Genomic DNA, 14,984 nt, shown 5'->3' with positions numbered 1-14,984 from the left:
AAGACGGCAGTAGCTGTAATACCAACAAATGGGAATGTGTGGTCATCATCCTTTGGTTGGTCAGCATTGTAGCTCTAGTAAAGGTCTTTATTTCTGCTTCTGGAGAACAAACCTTTTTGGATTTAATTATTTTTATTTATTATTATATTGATGTGTTTGATAAAATTATCTTTCTCTTGCTATAAAGGAAGCAAAAAAAAAAGTAATCAGAGGTTCTTCCATGAATAGCATCAGACCCTCAATTTTTTCTTCAGTCTTTGCTGATGCCGATTTTAACAGCACACTTAGTTATTCCCCAACAAAGGTGGGGTGGCATTTTGATATTTTCTGAATTTATAAGTCAAAATCATTGCTTTGTTTCTTTTCTGAAGGTGTAAAAGCAGCCAGCTTACTAGTGAAAAAGTGCTAGATAGTCAAGCATTTGGCTGTGGCTTTTAATTCTAAATGCCCTGTGGTAGAGCTTGATCAGAAATGGACTTGGCTGATGAAGGTGCAGGGCCTCTCAGTGAGCTGTCAGGCTCTTCTGGATTTTCAGGTTCAATGAACATATCTTAGCAAAAGTAGAAGAACTGAGGAATGCATCTTTGCAAATGTACTTCTGCCTACTGACATCCTGGAGGAATAATAAGGAATTATTTGAAAGCACTCAGGTGAAATCATTTCATTAGTTACACTGTAGAGAAGTTTGAGAGTATCTGGAATCATCTGACCAAAAGCTGTCAGATTCTTCATCATTAGGAACTTGTTGTTACCTGGATGTTCTCAGTGAAAGTGAGATTTATTTAGAAATTTCAAGTGATCAATGATACTTGTGCAAGGGGTCAGAGAGGTGATCAAAAGGCTTGATGAATTAAAAAAAATGTCTGGAGATGTCTCATGCAAACAGGTGAAAACTGTAAGGATAGATGGATTTCTGCAAGCAATTCTTAAATTTCATTGCTGACCTTCCAGTGCTAGGAGTTTGGCTTAAGCAAAGGCGTAATTATCTTTGTCTTGAGTCTATTCAGGTTGCTACTCGCTATTTTAGAACTTTTTCATTCATGTGTAAAAAAATAAAGCCGTTAACAGGTAGGAAATTCTTTTAGTGGGAAACTTAAATCCCTACAGGGGGAAAAGCATATAGAACACTGCTGATGCACTGCACTCTAGAAATTGAGATTTCCTAGTAAGTTAGAAGAACAAACCATGAATCTGTTGTCTGGCAATGTAAAGTTGGTGTGTTTTTAAGGATATTTATCTATGGGTTATTTGCACAGTAAGTAGAGTAACACTGAGTCCTAGTCACTCTTTGCTGCATAGACACATTTGACATTTGTATTTGGTTGCTAGTAGTTACACTTGTCTAGTTTGCCGAGTAGTTAATACCCAGCAAAATGGGAGGACATTTTGAGAAATAAAAGTTGATGTTCATTAATATCTAATAATAATTATTGTTAGAAGTCTTTTAGGGTCTTTTGTGTGGGTTACCTTCCTGCCTTACTCTCTGTGAGTTGGCTGATTAGAAGGTAATCCGGGTGGCTCCTGTTAGGAGCACACATCTGCATTTACAATGCAATACAATCAAAATGTACATCAGCTGGAAAAAAACAAAAGCAACTCAGGAGATGTCTTGTAGTGTCATGTACATTGGGACTGTTTTGGCTGAACTGAACTGGTTTTGGAGCTGTTCCTGTCTTTTCTGCTTGGTAACTCTGATAATCCTGGCAAACTGATTTTGGAGAATGAAACAGGACAGAAATGATCCTAAAAACCAAAGTTCCAGTTGCAATCATGTCAGTACTGGCTTGAACAGTTAATTTTGTTATAATATGGCATCTTCAGACACTATGATTCAGATCACTTAATTACAGCCTTGATTTAAATAAATAAATAACCCCTTCCTTGTGGTGTTCCTAGATTAAGATTAAACAAATTAAAAGAATTCTGATGTGATTTTATAAGAAAATAAGCATGTTTTCCTGTGCTTTGATAAAGCAGAGAAAATGTCAGGTTCAGTGCAGGTCAGGATTTAGCCTGCTGAAATCTCAGAGAATTTGCATTCTAATACCTAAAGCTGAGCTTGCAGATCTGGCACATGACTGCCGGGCAAAATAAATCTTTCTTGTATAATATGCAAAATTACTAGAGAACTTAATTGGTAAATTAGAAAATAGCCTTATGCTGTGGCTAAATGATCAGTTTCATATGATCCTGATCCTCTTGCCAGGGGTTGGGAATGTCACATAGAGATAAAGGCTGCTGCTTGGCTGCCTGCTGCCAGGTCTGCACTGGGACAAGATGACCCTATCCCTGGAGAGCTCCTAAGCCATCCCTGAGTGAAGCTGAGCTAGGGATTTGGCTCCTGCCAGGCAATGTATCAGTGCCACCCGTGGCTGGAGGATGTTTCCACACAGCCTCTTACTGCCTTTCAGCTGAGATCTAACACCATGCTAACTTCCTGGTTGAAAGTGCTCGTATTTTAAATGCAGATACTTTTTTTTTTTTTAAACTTGTGAAGTTGGCCCTCTAAGGACTGTAGAATAAATTAACATTCCTGAATTTTCCTGCAGGATTGATGCACATTTATGCTTCTATAAATGAAGAAGAAACATTTTTTCTCAGGGGCACAGCAGTACTCTAGAAAATCTGTTGTCGTTTATTATTGTCTGGTTTAATGCAGATTTTTAATTGACATAATTTCTCTATGTAATTTGAGCAAAGGAGAGGAAGGAAGAAAGTTTAGGATTACTGTTATCAACATGTCCTAGGGCCGTTGCTTTTAAACATAGGATTATAACCGCTGTTTAACAGAATTATCCTTGACATACATGACCTGAAGAAGAGGTCTGAAAGCAAGGGCAGTGCAGTGGTGTCAGCTGACAGCCTGAAGCAGTGTCTTTGAAAAGGTCTGAAACCATCACTTCTTGTCTGGCAGATGACCTCTGGCATTCCTAGCTCTGCTCTGCTTTGTGGAAGGAGGGAGGGGAAACAACAGGAGCCAAAGCCTCTCCTCCTCTTACGTAACGCCAGGCTGCTGGTAGTGGTCCTTGGAGAAGGCTCTTCCCGTTAAAGATGCTGCTGGAAAAGGGAGATGTTGGTCCTGCTGGAGTGCCAGTGGTTCTCCACCAGGCCCAGAGAGCTGTGCCGTTGTCCTAGCTGCATTCCTGGGTATAAGCACTGCTCTGCAACAATTAAAACATCGGGGTGTTATCAGCACTCTTCTCATCCAAAGCCAAAACATAGCATTCTACCAGCTACTAGGAAGAAAATTAATTCTGTTCTAACTGAAACCAGAACAGAGGGACAGGTTCACCCAAAACACTGCCAAAAGGCACCCTTTGGTGCTCTTGGCTGATTGTGGTAGGGAGAGGGTGTGAAGTGTCCTTGGTGAGTCTGCTGCCCGCTTCTGACAAGAATGCCCTCTGCTCGTATTGCAGAGCTGCTGTGCTGGGTTCCCCAAGGGTGTTTTCCAGAGCAGTATTTATTTGTGGTGCATCTCTGTATGGAAGAAGCATCTTCATAATCAAGCTTAGTTAGTTGAAAAAGTTCTTGGCTGTTTGTGCAAAATTATATGCAGAATAGCTACAGAGGCATACAGTAGCACTTATAGTCGCACAAGATTATATCATAACAAACTCAAAACCTTTCCTAGATGCCTTCCCTGTCTATTCTAACTTCATTTTTCTATTAGCTGTATTGAGTTTGAACCACCTTAGTTTTATGCAAGAAAATCTCTGCCAGACCGAAAATTCCTGTAAGCTGCTCTTAATTGTGACTACAAAACTTCCTGCTCTAGGATAAACAAAAACTTAAAAAAAAAAAAAAAAGTTTGCTTTCATCAGTTTAAGAGGTGTATTCTTAAGGGAAAGAAAACAATATTTGAATTAATGTATAACACGATAAAGTCATTTAATAAATTTCATTTTTGATTCTATGTTGATCATAAGTGTACAGATAGCAGTAGAGGCAGATCTGACAGATGTAGAGCTCTTAGGGTAACCATGCTGCTACCATCCGGAAAACAGTGCTACTGCTATTCTTGTGTAAAATATTTCATAGTTCTGATGCACAGAACACAAATATAATTAAGCATTGTATTAAATATATTTAATATTGAGAGTATTCTTAAGACAGTATTTGCTGTGGCTTCTTGCAAAATAAACATTTTAATCCTGCTCTTGTTTCCCCGCAGATGATGAAACATGCCTGGGATAATTATAAGCGTTACGCATGGGGATTAAATGAACTGAAACCCATATCTAAGCAAGGACATTCAAGCAATTTATTTGGTGAGTAGAGTGTATTTTTGTGCTTAGTGACGTTAGCATAAAACAGTAAATCAGCTGAAAAGATTATAGGTGATAAACACGTGTTCTTTCTAGCCTTTGTGATGCAGTGTGGTATTTCTTACTTATGTATTGAAAATAACAATTAATGAAGGTCATGCTGTCTACAACTCTTACAGATTCCTTTCTGAATGAGAATAAATGAAATGTTTTGCTGCATGATAAAGAAATAGTTTTGTTGCATTAAACACTGCCCTACCTTAAAATTTTTCATATAAAGTGGAACTTTTTGACACCAGATTCAGTAAGCATGAAACAAAATTTGTAAGGGGGGAGGTGGAAGGCACTCCAGAAAAGTCTGGTACAAGAAACAAGCATCGTTACTTGGTAATCTCTACTGCCATGAAGGCAGCTGAAGCTGTCTGCAATTTATGCCCATTCCTTGAAGAAATTTGTTAATCCCTATCACTCAGGCTCCCTTAACAGGCTTTTTCTTTCATGAATATGAACATTATTTGCACCTCTAAATGTTACACAGGAGATGTTTAAATAACACCCAAGTTGTTATCAGTTTAGGACAAATATGGAGCTGAAAAGCTCCAGTAGGAGAGGCACACTGCAGAAATCCAGTGTAATGAGGCAAGGCTTTTTAATGTGCGAGTGGGACAGAGCTTAGATAAACAGCAGGTGAAGGGCACCAGAATTCCAAAGTGTGAGAAAGCAGTCCTATGAGTCGTCATCCTCAGTTTTGCAGAGAAATGATCAATTAAGCAGTTTAACAGCAATCTTTGTATTCAAATAAATTCTGTTTTCCAAACAGAAAGCTGAAAAAATTAACTAATTTCTAAAGCTGGGGAAAAAGTCAATATATTATTTTGGTTTTAACAGGAAATTATTTTGTTGACTGTGTGGAAAAGAGATTTTCAAGTGGGAACAGTTCCTAAAACAGCTTAAATAGAGCACTTATCAAATTCTCAACTATATTTGGAAGTTGCTAAGAGACAGCAGTTGTGATTACAAAAATAATTGTGAAAATACAACATCTACATTGATGTTGCTGCACTGCTAAGGTGACATAAAAAAAGGTTTTACTAGATAATTATAGAGTTAGATATTGGACTTTAAAATATGAATTGGGTGTTTGAAACCAAAGCAGTTTGGGTGAACTTCAGGGTTAACTTGGGCTTCTGTTTTCATGTGTAAAACTAAAATTGTTTGATTATCATCTTTCAGATTACTGATAGTTTTGCAGTTTAATATCAGATATAAGTAACTGTTTAATGCAAGCCTGTTTTGTTTTCTTAGAGGACAACAAAATGTTGCATGATGTCTTGAAAATTAAAATGCTTAATCTAGTTTCATTGGCATCAGAAGTGGTATAAAAATTTAAGTGATTTGAGTTCCTAATGGTACTGCATGGATTTGCAGAAAAAGAAGTAGGTGTATTGACTTGTGAAATTCTTAAGTAGAAACACTGCAGATACAGCATAAGAATAAGTTACTGAAGGTACTGTTTAGTGTGCAACAGGAAAAGTCTTGAATTTGAAAATAAAACTGCATTTCAAAGAATAAGAGCCAAGAGTCAGTTTAAATGCAGACCATTTCATCATTGTGGTATCTAGCATAAGATCTTATTGCTGAGGAGATTAGAAACATCTCCACTCTTGTTGATCTTGGTGGCAAATCAAAATAAATATTGTTTCTCTTCCACTGTAATTCTTTACAAAATACTGAAGAGCAGCATATCTACCAGCCATGCTGTCTCATGAACTACCCTTTCCTGAATCTTTAATCTCCTCTTGTTTTTTAGAAACAAATCATTGTTTCTGTAATAGCGTCCTCAGATCACCAGATCTGGTCAGTACCTTCCTGTTTAAATTCCTCAAACACTTTTTTCTTTTTCGTAAAGGAATGAAAGGATGAACTGGTTTTGACTTTTTTGACCAAAAGGAAAAAAAACAGTTGAACTTCTTTTAACTCATGGAATGCCAAACAAGGTTTCTTTTCTGAATTAAATTATTGACAATAGGTTACCTCCAGCTCTCAATGCCTTGAATTTCCTCACAACCCTCAGAAGTCAAGTAAGACCTTCAGTTTGCTGACAGCCATTATAACAATCTCTAATTTGCCATGGTTGTCTTTTCTTCTTGCTTTTAGGTCTAATTTTTCAAAAACTTCAAAAAAAAAAAATTTTCAAACGTTTCTGGTTTTAACGGCAGTAATATATAGCGTACTTCATTAGCTAGGTGGTTAATTTTGAACTCGTCCCCTCCTGTTAATTAATTGGTGCCTCTGCAGTACTTGAAATATATTGGGAATGTCTGTTAAGGCTTGGTTGGAGACTCTGAGTATCTCACTGTGGGGATTAGCAGGTTCCAATACTGTGTCTCACTGGTGCTTAATGTTGTATGGGTTATAGACAGTATAGTTCTTCGGGCACAGGAGGAGAATTTTCAAATGATATTGCTTCTAAGCTTAATTTTGGAAGTATAAATGCTTCACTCCTTACTAGAATGGTGAGGCATTTTGTAGGTAGATTATCATGATTGTTGTCTTGAAGGCTCTGAGACACAAAAATAATGCAGGCATTTAACAAGCTCAATTACACATTGATGTGACTTTGGCAATACCATTGTGGATTTGACAACGCATTTAATGCAACGTGATACTGTTGTTAGGCTAGGGGGAAGAGGAATATTGCCAGCAGGATGATGACAGGAGAAAGCTGCTTAGAAGCCCAGATGGTTCTGATCTTTGGGGAGGAAAAGCATCCTGATCTAGCAACTCACACAAATTAAGAGTAGTAGAGCTCTTCTGGAGATGAGGACTTCTTGAGGAGCTTTGAAGTGCCATTTTATTTTTCTTAAGCCTGTGAAGCAGACTTTTGAAGACAAGAACCTACCTTGGTCTTGCAGATATTCTGTGAGCAGCATATGTGAGCAATGGGAGGTGTATTGATAAGCTTGAGGAAATCTTTAGAAAGGTGGACTGTAGAAGTATGTGACTAGACATCCTGCTCTGTTTTTTGCAGAACTTACTTCCTCTCATGTGTGCACACTCTGTGATCTTTTAGGGAAAGGCTTAAGCATACAATGAGCTGAAATATTTTTGTGTCAGGATGAAGCCAAAGCCTAATACTTGGCTGTGACCATTGCTAAGTCTTGTCAGCATATCCATGTAATGTTTAGATTTTTCTTTTGTCACTTCAGATTTTACCATGTTACCTTAGCAGGTAACTAACATTTTTTTTTTTTTTTTTGTAATTGTTTACACCAAATGCAAATAATTCAGTTACAGTAACAACTATTTGAAAAGGCAGAACTTAAAATACATGAGTTGTTGTCTTGGTAGTATTCTTAATATTTTAGTTCCACGAGGTTAAGTGTACAACTGCTCCTAGACTAATCTAGTAATTCGGAATTGCTAAACTTTTTTTTTTTTTTTTTTTTTTTTATCCTACCTGTGTGTGTCGTCTATAATGGTATGACTTTTGCTGTGTACTCATTCTTCTTTATAAGTCCTAATTGTTCCTGCCTGGTAGAATATAGCCCCCGTGTAAGTGTTAAGTTTATTAAAAAAAAAAAAAAAAAAAAAAAAAAAAAAAAAGTAGAATGGTAGAAAGAAAGGTAGAATGGTAAAATCACAATTTTGTAACTCTAATTTATTATTATTATTTTTTAATCTCCCATTCATCTCCCCCACCCTCATCCCAGCCCTGGAGCTATTCTTCTCTAAGCCTTCTGTACTGATCTTAAAACTAATGAGCACTGCTGGTGGAGACCTTTCTCTAGAAGTGATTTCTGCGCTTAAGCAAGTGTTACTAAAGGGCTTGTGTAATTTTCTGTAACTGTATTTCATGTACAGCGTTGCAAGTTTAATAATAATGTAACTTGTGGGTATAGTATAATTAGTCTCTGCCAGTGAAAAGGGACCTTTTCCAGAGGGATAAGGGGAGGCTTTTAATACTCACAAGCTGCAAGGCTGAAGTGTTATGGTTTAGCAAGATCCTGCTCTTCCCACTTGGAACTGATTTTTGAAGTTTATTGAATAGAGTATTGAGGTGTGTGAAGAGTTTTAAAGGCTGCTAATATTCATACTCAAAACTGTCTTCCATTGATCACCAATGGGTGATTTTTAAACTGGTAGTTTATTAATATAGTTCACAAAAATTAATTTTACATGTATTTAAATAACATATGAATTAAAATTAAAAAGTTTCAATATTTTCCATCCCCACCCTTGTTTATTTTCGCTGTTGCTGCTTAAGTCCCTGGAATTACAGATTTCAGTATGCAGTCTTAATTTTGGAAGTGAGCCTGAATTCTTTCCCCAATAAATTAATAGAAACTTGTCGGAAGAATAGCATCAGCAGATATGTGGATGAATGGCTCAGCACAGTGTTTGTGGAAGGAGGCTCTGCTTCAAAACTACTGTTTTTTCAACTAAGCAGGTCAATATGAAGGCAAGGAAGTTTATTGCCTTTTAAGATTTCCAAAAGAGTTTTTCAGGGTTATTAATAATGGCCTCTTCCAGTACTCTTCCAGTAATGCTGAGTCCATGCTCTCAAGTTACTTATCACAGCGCTGGAAAATCAAATGAACAGAGTGACAGCTTGGCAAGGATAACAAGTTACCCAAGGCAGTTAAAGCAATAGGAAACTGCAAGCAATTCTGTGAACCCAGAGGGATTTCCCTGATAGATGATAATTGCACTTTAAAATAGCAAATGGGTTCTAATATACCTAAATTTAAACTGGCACATAGTGGCATGGGAGATATGAATCTAGTGAAACTCAAAATAGGTAGTAAAGATTGAAAACTTCTTGTTGTAATATATGGATGTCCATAAATAGTGGCATAGATGGTGTGAATAAGGATTTATGGTCCCTTGTTGGGGACAACACCCTCTGGATAGGGTTGAAATATCAGATCTACAGAAGAAGCATGTTCAGAACACGCAAAAGAAGGTGGTTCATTACAAAATGTATAGCTGAGCTGTACAAGTGCCAAAGTCATGGTGGATGCTAATGATTTCCATGGAAAGCAAGTAGACAAGGTAATGGAGGAAAAATTCATCAAGGACTATTAAATACAAAGGCACCAGAGCTGGCACTAGAATGCACAGATCTCCAAAATACTGAAAATTAGAAGAGTATTCTAGAAATACCACTGCAGTGTTTTGTGTTACACAAATGAGAAGCTAGATCTGTTTAAAAAAAAAAGAATATAGTTTTGTTTTGTTTTTTTTTTCCCCCACTCTTACCAGCTGGTAACAGTGACTGAAATTGAAAGTGTTGCTGGGGGATTGCCAGTATTTGAGCAAGTTTTGTGTTTTGGCGTGGTACATTTTAATAATTAATCACTCTTGACACTTTAAATTGCTAATGATATTGGATAGGAGCCTTTACAGTCAACTTTAAATAAAAGAAAGTACTGTTTAAAAATTTGAGTCAGCTTTTGAAACAGTGCTCTAAGAAACCTACAGCTCTAGTCAAAAAGTTAATTTTTTCAAACCTATATGTATTTTTGAATATACTGAGAGAAATGTAGTTTAAAGTTATTGTTGTACAATGTGTATGTGTATACAGCTGAAAAAAACATGTTTTATTGATTATCTTTTCCCCTCATTTAATATTACCAAGTATCTATGTAACAGTATCTATATCAAAAGTATCTATATATAACAAAGTATATATGTTATTTCTCATGTTAAGAAAATCTGAACAGCTCTTAATGGGTAGATTAAGAAACAAACGTGACATTATATTTCTGCATTTTTGACTGGAATTCTGAGTCTGTTATGACAAATTGAAGGAAGCTTTCACTGAAAATATCTGCTTTGTCTGAGTTTCTTCAACTTACAATAACTAGAAGGTAACAAAACAGAAGTTTGCCGTGGTGGCTGTGAGGATAATGAAAGGTCTGGAAGATCAGGGTGGGGCTGAGTGCAATTTCAATACAACTATGCATATTTATTTTTTTTTTTCCCACAATAGTGGAAGTACAAAGTAGCCATTAAAGCAGTACTTCTGACAGTAATTGAGAAAAAATATTTTGAACACTTGCACATTTTTAGGGGATATACTTTATTAGTATATGCTGAATTTCCATCATATTAAAAAAAATGCTAATATAAATGTCACATACTAATTTTCATACTTCATCTCAGAAACACAAAAATATAAGTTTTTCTAAAATAACTAGCAACATTCTACTCCTCTTTTATGTTCATTCAAGAACAAGAAATCCTGGTGTATGATGCTTGCTGGTTGGTGAATTATTACAGGTGGGAGAGCTGATGTATAGCATAACCTGGGGCCACTTCATAATTCATTCCATACTTCCTAATTTTGTCGCATACTTTGCCACAGTTTTCTTCCATTCAGAGTATGATACTGAGTCAGAAAAAGAAAAGCAGTTGATTTCAAGGATAAGGGGAAAGCAATACGGCCTGGCCTCCATCCTGTTATAGGCAATGCACTAATACAGATTTCTGAAACTTCTCCCAGTAGTGTTCTGTTTGATTTGCCTGCAGATCACAAATCTTTATCTGATTCATATATATGTACACATGTGCGTGTGTGTGTATATCCAAATATATGTGATGGCAAGGAGCATGGATATTCTGGAAAACGAAAACACAAACTTGGTATACAAGGGATGGGAGGGAAGTTGTAAACAAACTATTAAATGCACCAACATGCATTGATTCTGGCATCCTGACTGTATTCTATTTCAGACTCTCTTGGCAAAAGTATAAGCCATGTTTAAAAGCCTGGGACAGACAAATTAAAAAAAAAAAAAATGCTTCTTGGCCCACCCTGCAAGCAGTTTGGCTATGATCCATTTGTGGTTCTTAAACCATATGGCCACATAAGCTCAGTCACAGAGCTTTGCTAATAAGCTTGTCATCCAAGGACAGCAGTTCTCCCCGCATTGTCACCCTGGAAACTCATATAAAGTTACTCATCCTCTGACCACGTTTTTTTATTATTACTTTTCGCCCACCTAACCCTGAGGGGCTTTCATTACATTTTCTAATGTAATCTAATTTTCCTATTTCTGCGTGGATAGTTTTGCATTGTTAGATAATAAAAAGGATGTTGTTAAGTCAACCTGTTACACAAAACTGCTAAAACTGCTCTGTGATATATATACAGCTATTCTGAAACACTGGATAATCAGTCGTCTTTGTTCATCATCTGCAGATCTTGTCAGCAGTAGAATCTTTTATTTTTCTTCCAGATCACTGTTAAAGATATCACATTGTTAAACTTGAGAGGGGATGTTCTTTAGCTTCTGCTAGATAGTCGGTGTCAAGATTCATGTTGACTGATTTCCTTTGCTTTCTCTTCAGTTAACCAGCCTGTAGGCTATTTTACATGTTCTCTCTTAGTCACTTACATGGAGCAAGTGATGCTGTTAGTAAAGAGGAGAGATAAAAACAGAAGCAGATTTACCATAGGAAGTAATATGGAGCACATAGGAGTACTTGGTTTGGAGGTTTTGGTAGAAACTAATATGCTTCTATTTGGTAGGCTTGCACAGCTGATTATCACTTATCAATTATTCACTTCAAATTTGATGAATTTCAGTCCATTTTCTGTACTTTGAGTATACAATTTATAATTTTATATAATTATGGAATTTATTCCATAATATATTCCATAAATATGGAATTTATTCCATAATTATATGGAATTTATGGATTTTATTCCATAATTATATAAATTTATATGGTTTATGGAATAATTTATATTTATATAGTTATGGAATAAATCCATAACTACTGCAGGGGTATGAATTTGCTCAGGCTATTACTTGTGATAGCTTCCTCCTGCCTAGGAGAACTGTGAAACTCTAACTTGGAGATTACAGCTTTGCTGGCACTTTTTTGTAAAACGAGATGTTAATCAGATTTATAGCCGCTTTTTAGGCATATAACAGAACAATTCTCCTGCCCAAGTGTTCTGTCATATGAAAATGAGCATGTATTTTAAATGCCTAGCAATAATTGTTGCAGACCTTGATTTCTGTGTAACTTCGTGAGAACGTTGCACAGAAGCTAACAAGAATGATAGCTGTATTTCATACTTTATCTGGTGTACTCTGAGAAGCATAGCATATGCTTGTGAAATATTTGCTGTTATTCCATAATGAGAAATGTTCATTTAACTTCATTACATTCCTTTTTTTTTTTTTTTTCCTCCACTTCCCCTTGTTTGTGTGACTGGTTGCAGATGAACTGCTCAGCTGCATGATTTCCTTAATGCTCTTAACTTTGGATTATCCTGTTGGCTAACTTACTGTAAACTATGGTTGGTCACAAGCCATAACTCTGGCCTCTAGACTGACACTTTAAGAACACGCTCTGTTTTCTTTTATCTTTTGTCAAGAATTTTGAAGTCTTACTGTTTGAGACGAGCTTGACTATTTAATTCTCACATCAACTGTCTTCTGGAGCCTTCAGAGTTAATGGCTAACATTGTCTCAAGCCCTTGAGTTTTTCCCATTTTCTTCTCTCTGCCTTGCAGGGTGAAGTTTATGCTCAAAGCAGGCCATGTTCTGTTCTGTGTGGGACAGATTCAGGGAAAAAAAGGTTCACAGGATGTGTGAGGGCCCAAGCGTGGTTTCTGAATAAGTCTGGGTGCTTCTCTTTTACTTCTGACTCAGTAGTGAGTTGCAACTCAAGTACTAATCCTTAAAATTGAAAGCTCGACTGTTTAGAGGTGGTGTTAGCTGTATTACAAGAGGATTATCGCAAAGACTGTCATTGCACTGAGCCTATCAAAATCCACTGAAGCAAATCAGGTTATAGATAATTTTTCTTTAAGTAGAGCTCAGTTGAAAAGTTCACTACAAGCTGCTTTTTCTGTACAGAGTTACTAAATATTTGTAGAGCCGTTGTAGTAAGGTTCTTGAGCGTGTGTCCCTCTATCAGTTTTCTACAGTCATTGTCACTCTCTTGTGAGCTCAGGAAAAATACAAGTTACCTGGCCAGGTTTAGAGAGATACTCTTCCTTTAATATGCCATAAGGGCAGCCAAGCTCTAAGTAAGCTCTGGGAAGACAATATGTACTTGTTACCAAAGTATGCTGTAGTTTTGTTACTGGAATATCTGGGAGAAAACGTAGATGACCTCCTTTACAGTAGGAAACAGACATTCCAAAAAGGATGGTATAAGCAATTAGCAGTTGCTAAAAAGGAGAAAGTGTCTGATTCAAATAAATGTATGTAGTAATGGTGATGATAATCTCAAGTTGTTAGTTTTTTTAGGATGATAAAAATGGGAAAGTATTTTCTATCTGGAAGCTCAGGTTTGAGAAAGTGATGTCTGTCCTGCTATGTGGAGGTCTCTAATCACTCCTCCATTTCATAAAGAAGCAGAATAATGTCATGATGACAGTGAACACTAAGGAGTTCACTGAAGCAATGGATTTCGTAATTAAATATGAGTAATTTAATTATGATATGTCATAAAAGTCTAAAAGGCGTACTTTTTTCTGAAGCATCTCAGGATTATAGTTAAGTTCTGTAAAGTTGTTTGTAGCTGTTGTCTTGCTATTTACCCAGTGAAATCCATTCCTGAGTGCGTAGTCAGTTATCTACCCAAGTCATTAGCCCTGCTGGGGAGAGAGGGATTGCATCTAATGACTTCCTCTGTTACTTGCAACCTAAATTATTCCGCAATTCTACACAGTTACTTCTGTATCTAGAGTTGTCTCTAAAGAATATTTCAACAGTAGTTTGCATTAATAATGAAGATTGCTGGAGCCAAATTCATAAATACAAAATCAAATAAATTGGCTAAAACTGAATTTTTGACACTCCTCAGTAAGTAGAACAGAAACAGAAACTCTTAACAAAATAGAAACTCTTCCTGGACTAAAATGCTCTTTTGAGAAGTCATCGTAGAATTCAGGGAAACATGGGATCATCACTTGGGTGGCTGTATTTTCTCCCCCACCCTCCACATTAGCCTTTTAGTGCAGGATCATGATCCATGTCAAAGTGAACATATGGACGATGCTTCATCTTGTAACTTCAGTTGAATGCTGGTAAGCTGACTCCTATCCATCCCCTTAAAAGATGTAGAAGGACACCACTTTTCCAAACAACTGGAACTTGCTCTGAAAACCAGTGTCTGGTGAATTTCTCTGGCTGAGAAATTCCGATGCGTGCAAGTTTGCCTTTGTTCCCCATAATGGTATCTTATGCAGGCTACATGGTGTGATGTGCACTATTGGAAAAAATATTTATCAGAGGTTACTCATTAAAGGGCTGTTTTAACTGAAATGTGATCCCTGCTTATTAGCTTCTTAAAGCTTTGCATATGTTACTAAATATAGAATGTAAAAACAAAAATGCAACTGATTATTTTTTTTCACTCCGAACTGGAAGAATTAGTCATTTCCCAATGAGATTTATTGTCTTTTGTGAATTGTATTTTACAGTGAATTGTTTCATCAGTGTTAAAAAATACAATACCATGGCTGAAAATGCAGTGCATTAGACCTGCTCTTCAAAACAGCATTAATGGAAGAAATACTTAAATATTATGATGTTGTGTTGTGGCATGGGAATCAAAATTAAGGCTGTGAAATACTGTTTGCCCACTTGAATGCTTATATGTTGTATTTTTAATTGGATTAATTAAAACTGAATTTTGAAAATAGAGTTAATTTAAATTAATTAGATTTAACTGAAAAGCCTTCTGTTG

The 14,984-nt window shown here is 36.4% G+C and overlaps 1 protein-coding gene across 1 annotated transcript in view; it reads left to right on the top strand.

Annotated features, from left to right (window-relative positions):
* The window catches only part of MAN1A1 (mannosidase alpha class 1A member 1), a 135,561-nt gene that overhangs the window by 31,585 nt on the left and 88,992 nt on the right, over positions 1-14,984 (top strand). Inside the window, exon 2 of the mRNA XM_032185515.1 lies at positions 4,172-4,268. Coding sequence (XP_032041406.1) covers positions 4,172-4,268 — 97 coding nt within the window. The remainder of the gene's footprint in view (positions 1-4,171; positions 4,269-14,984) is intronic.

The sequence above is a fragment of the Aythya fuligula genome, chromosome 3 (genome assembly GCF_009819795.1).
Source record: "Aythya fuligula isolate bAytFul2 chromosome 3, bAytFul2.pri, whole genome shotgun sequence".
Lineage (NCBI taxonomy): Eukaryota > Metazoa > Chordata > Aves > Anseriformes > Anatidae > Aythya > Aythya fuligula.
This window is presented reverse-complemented; position numbering and strand designations above follow the sequence as displayed.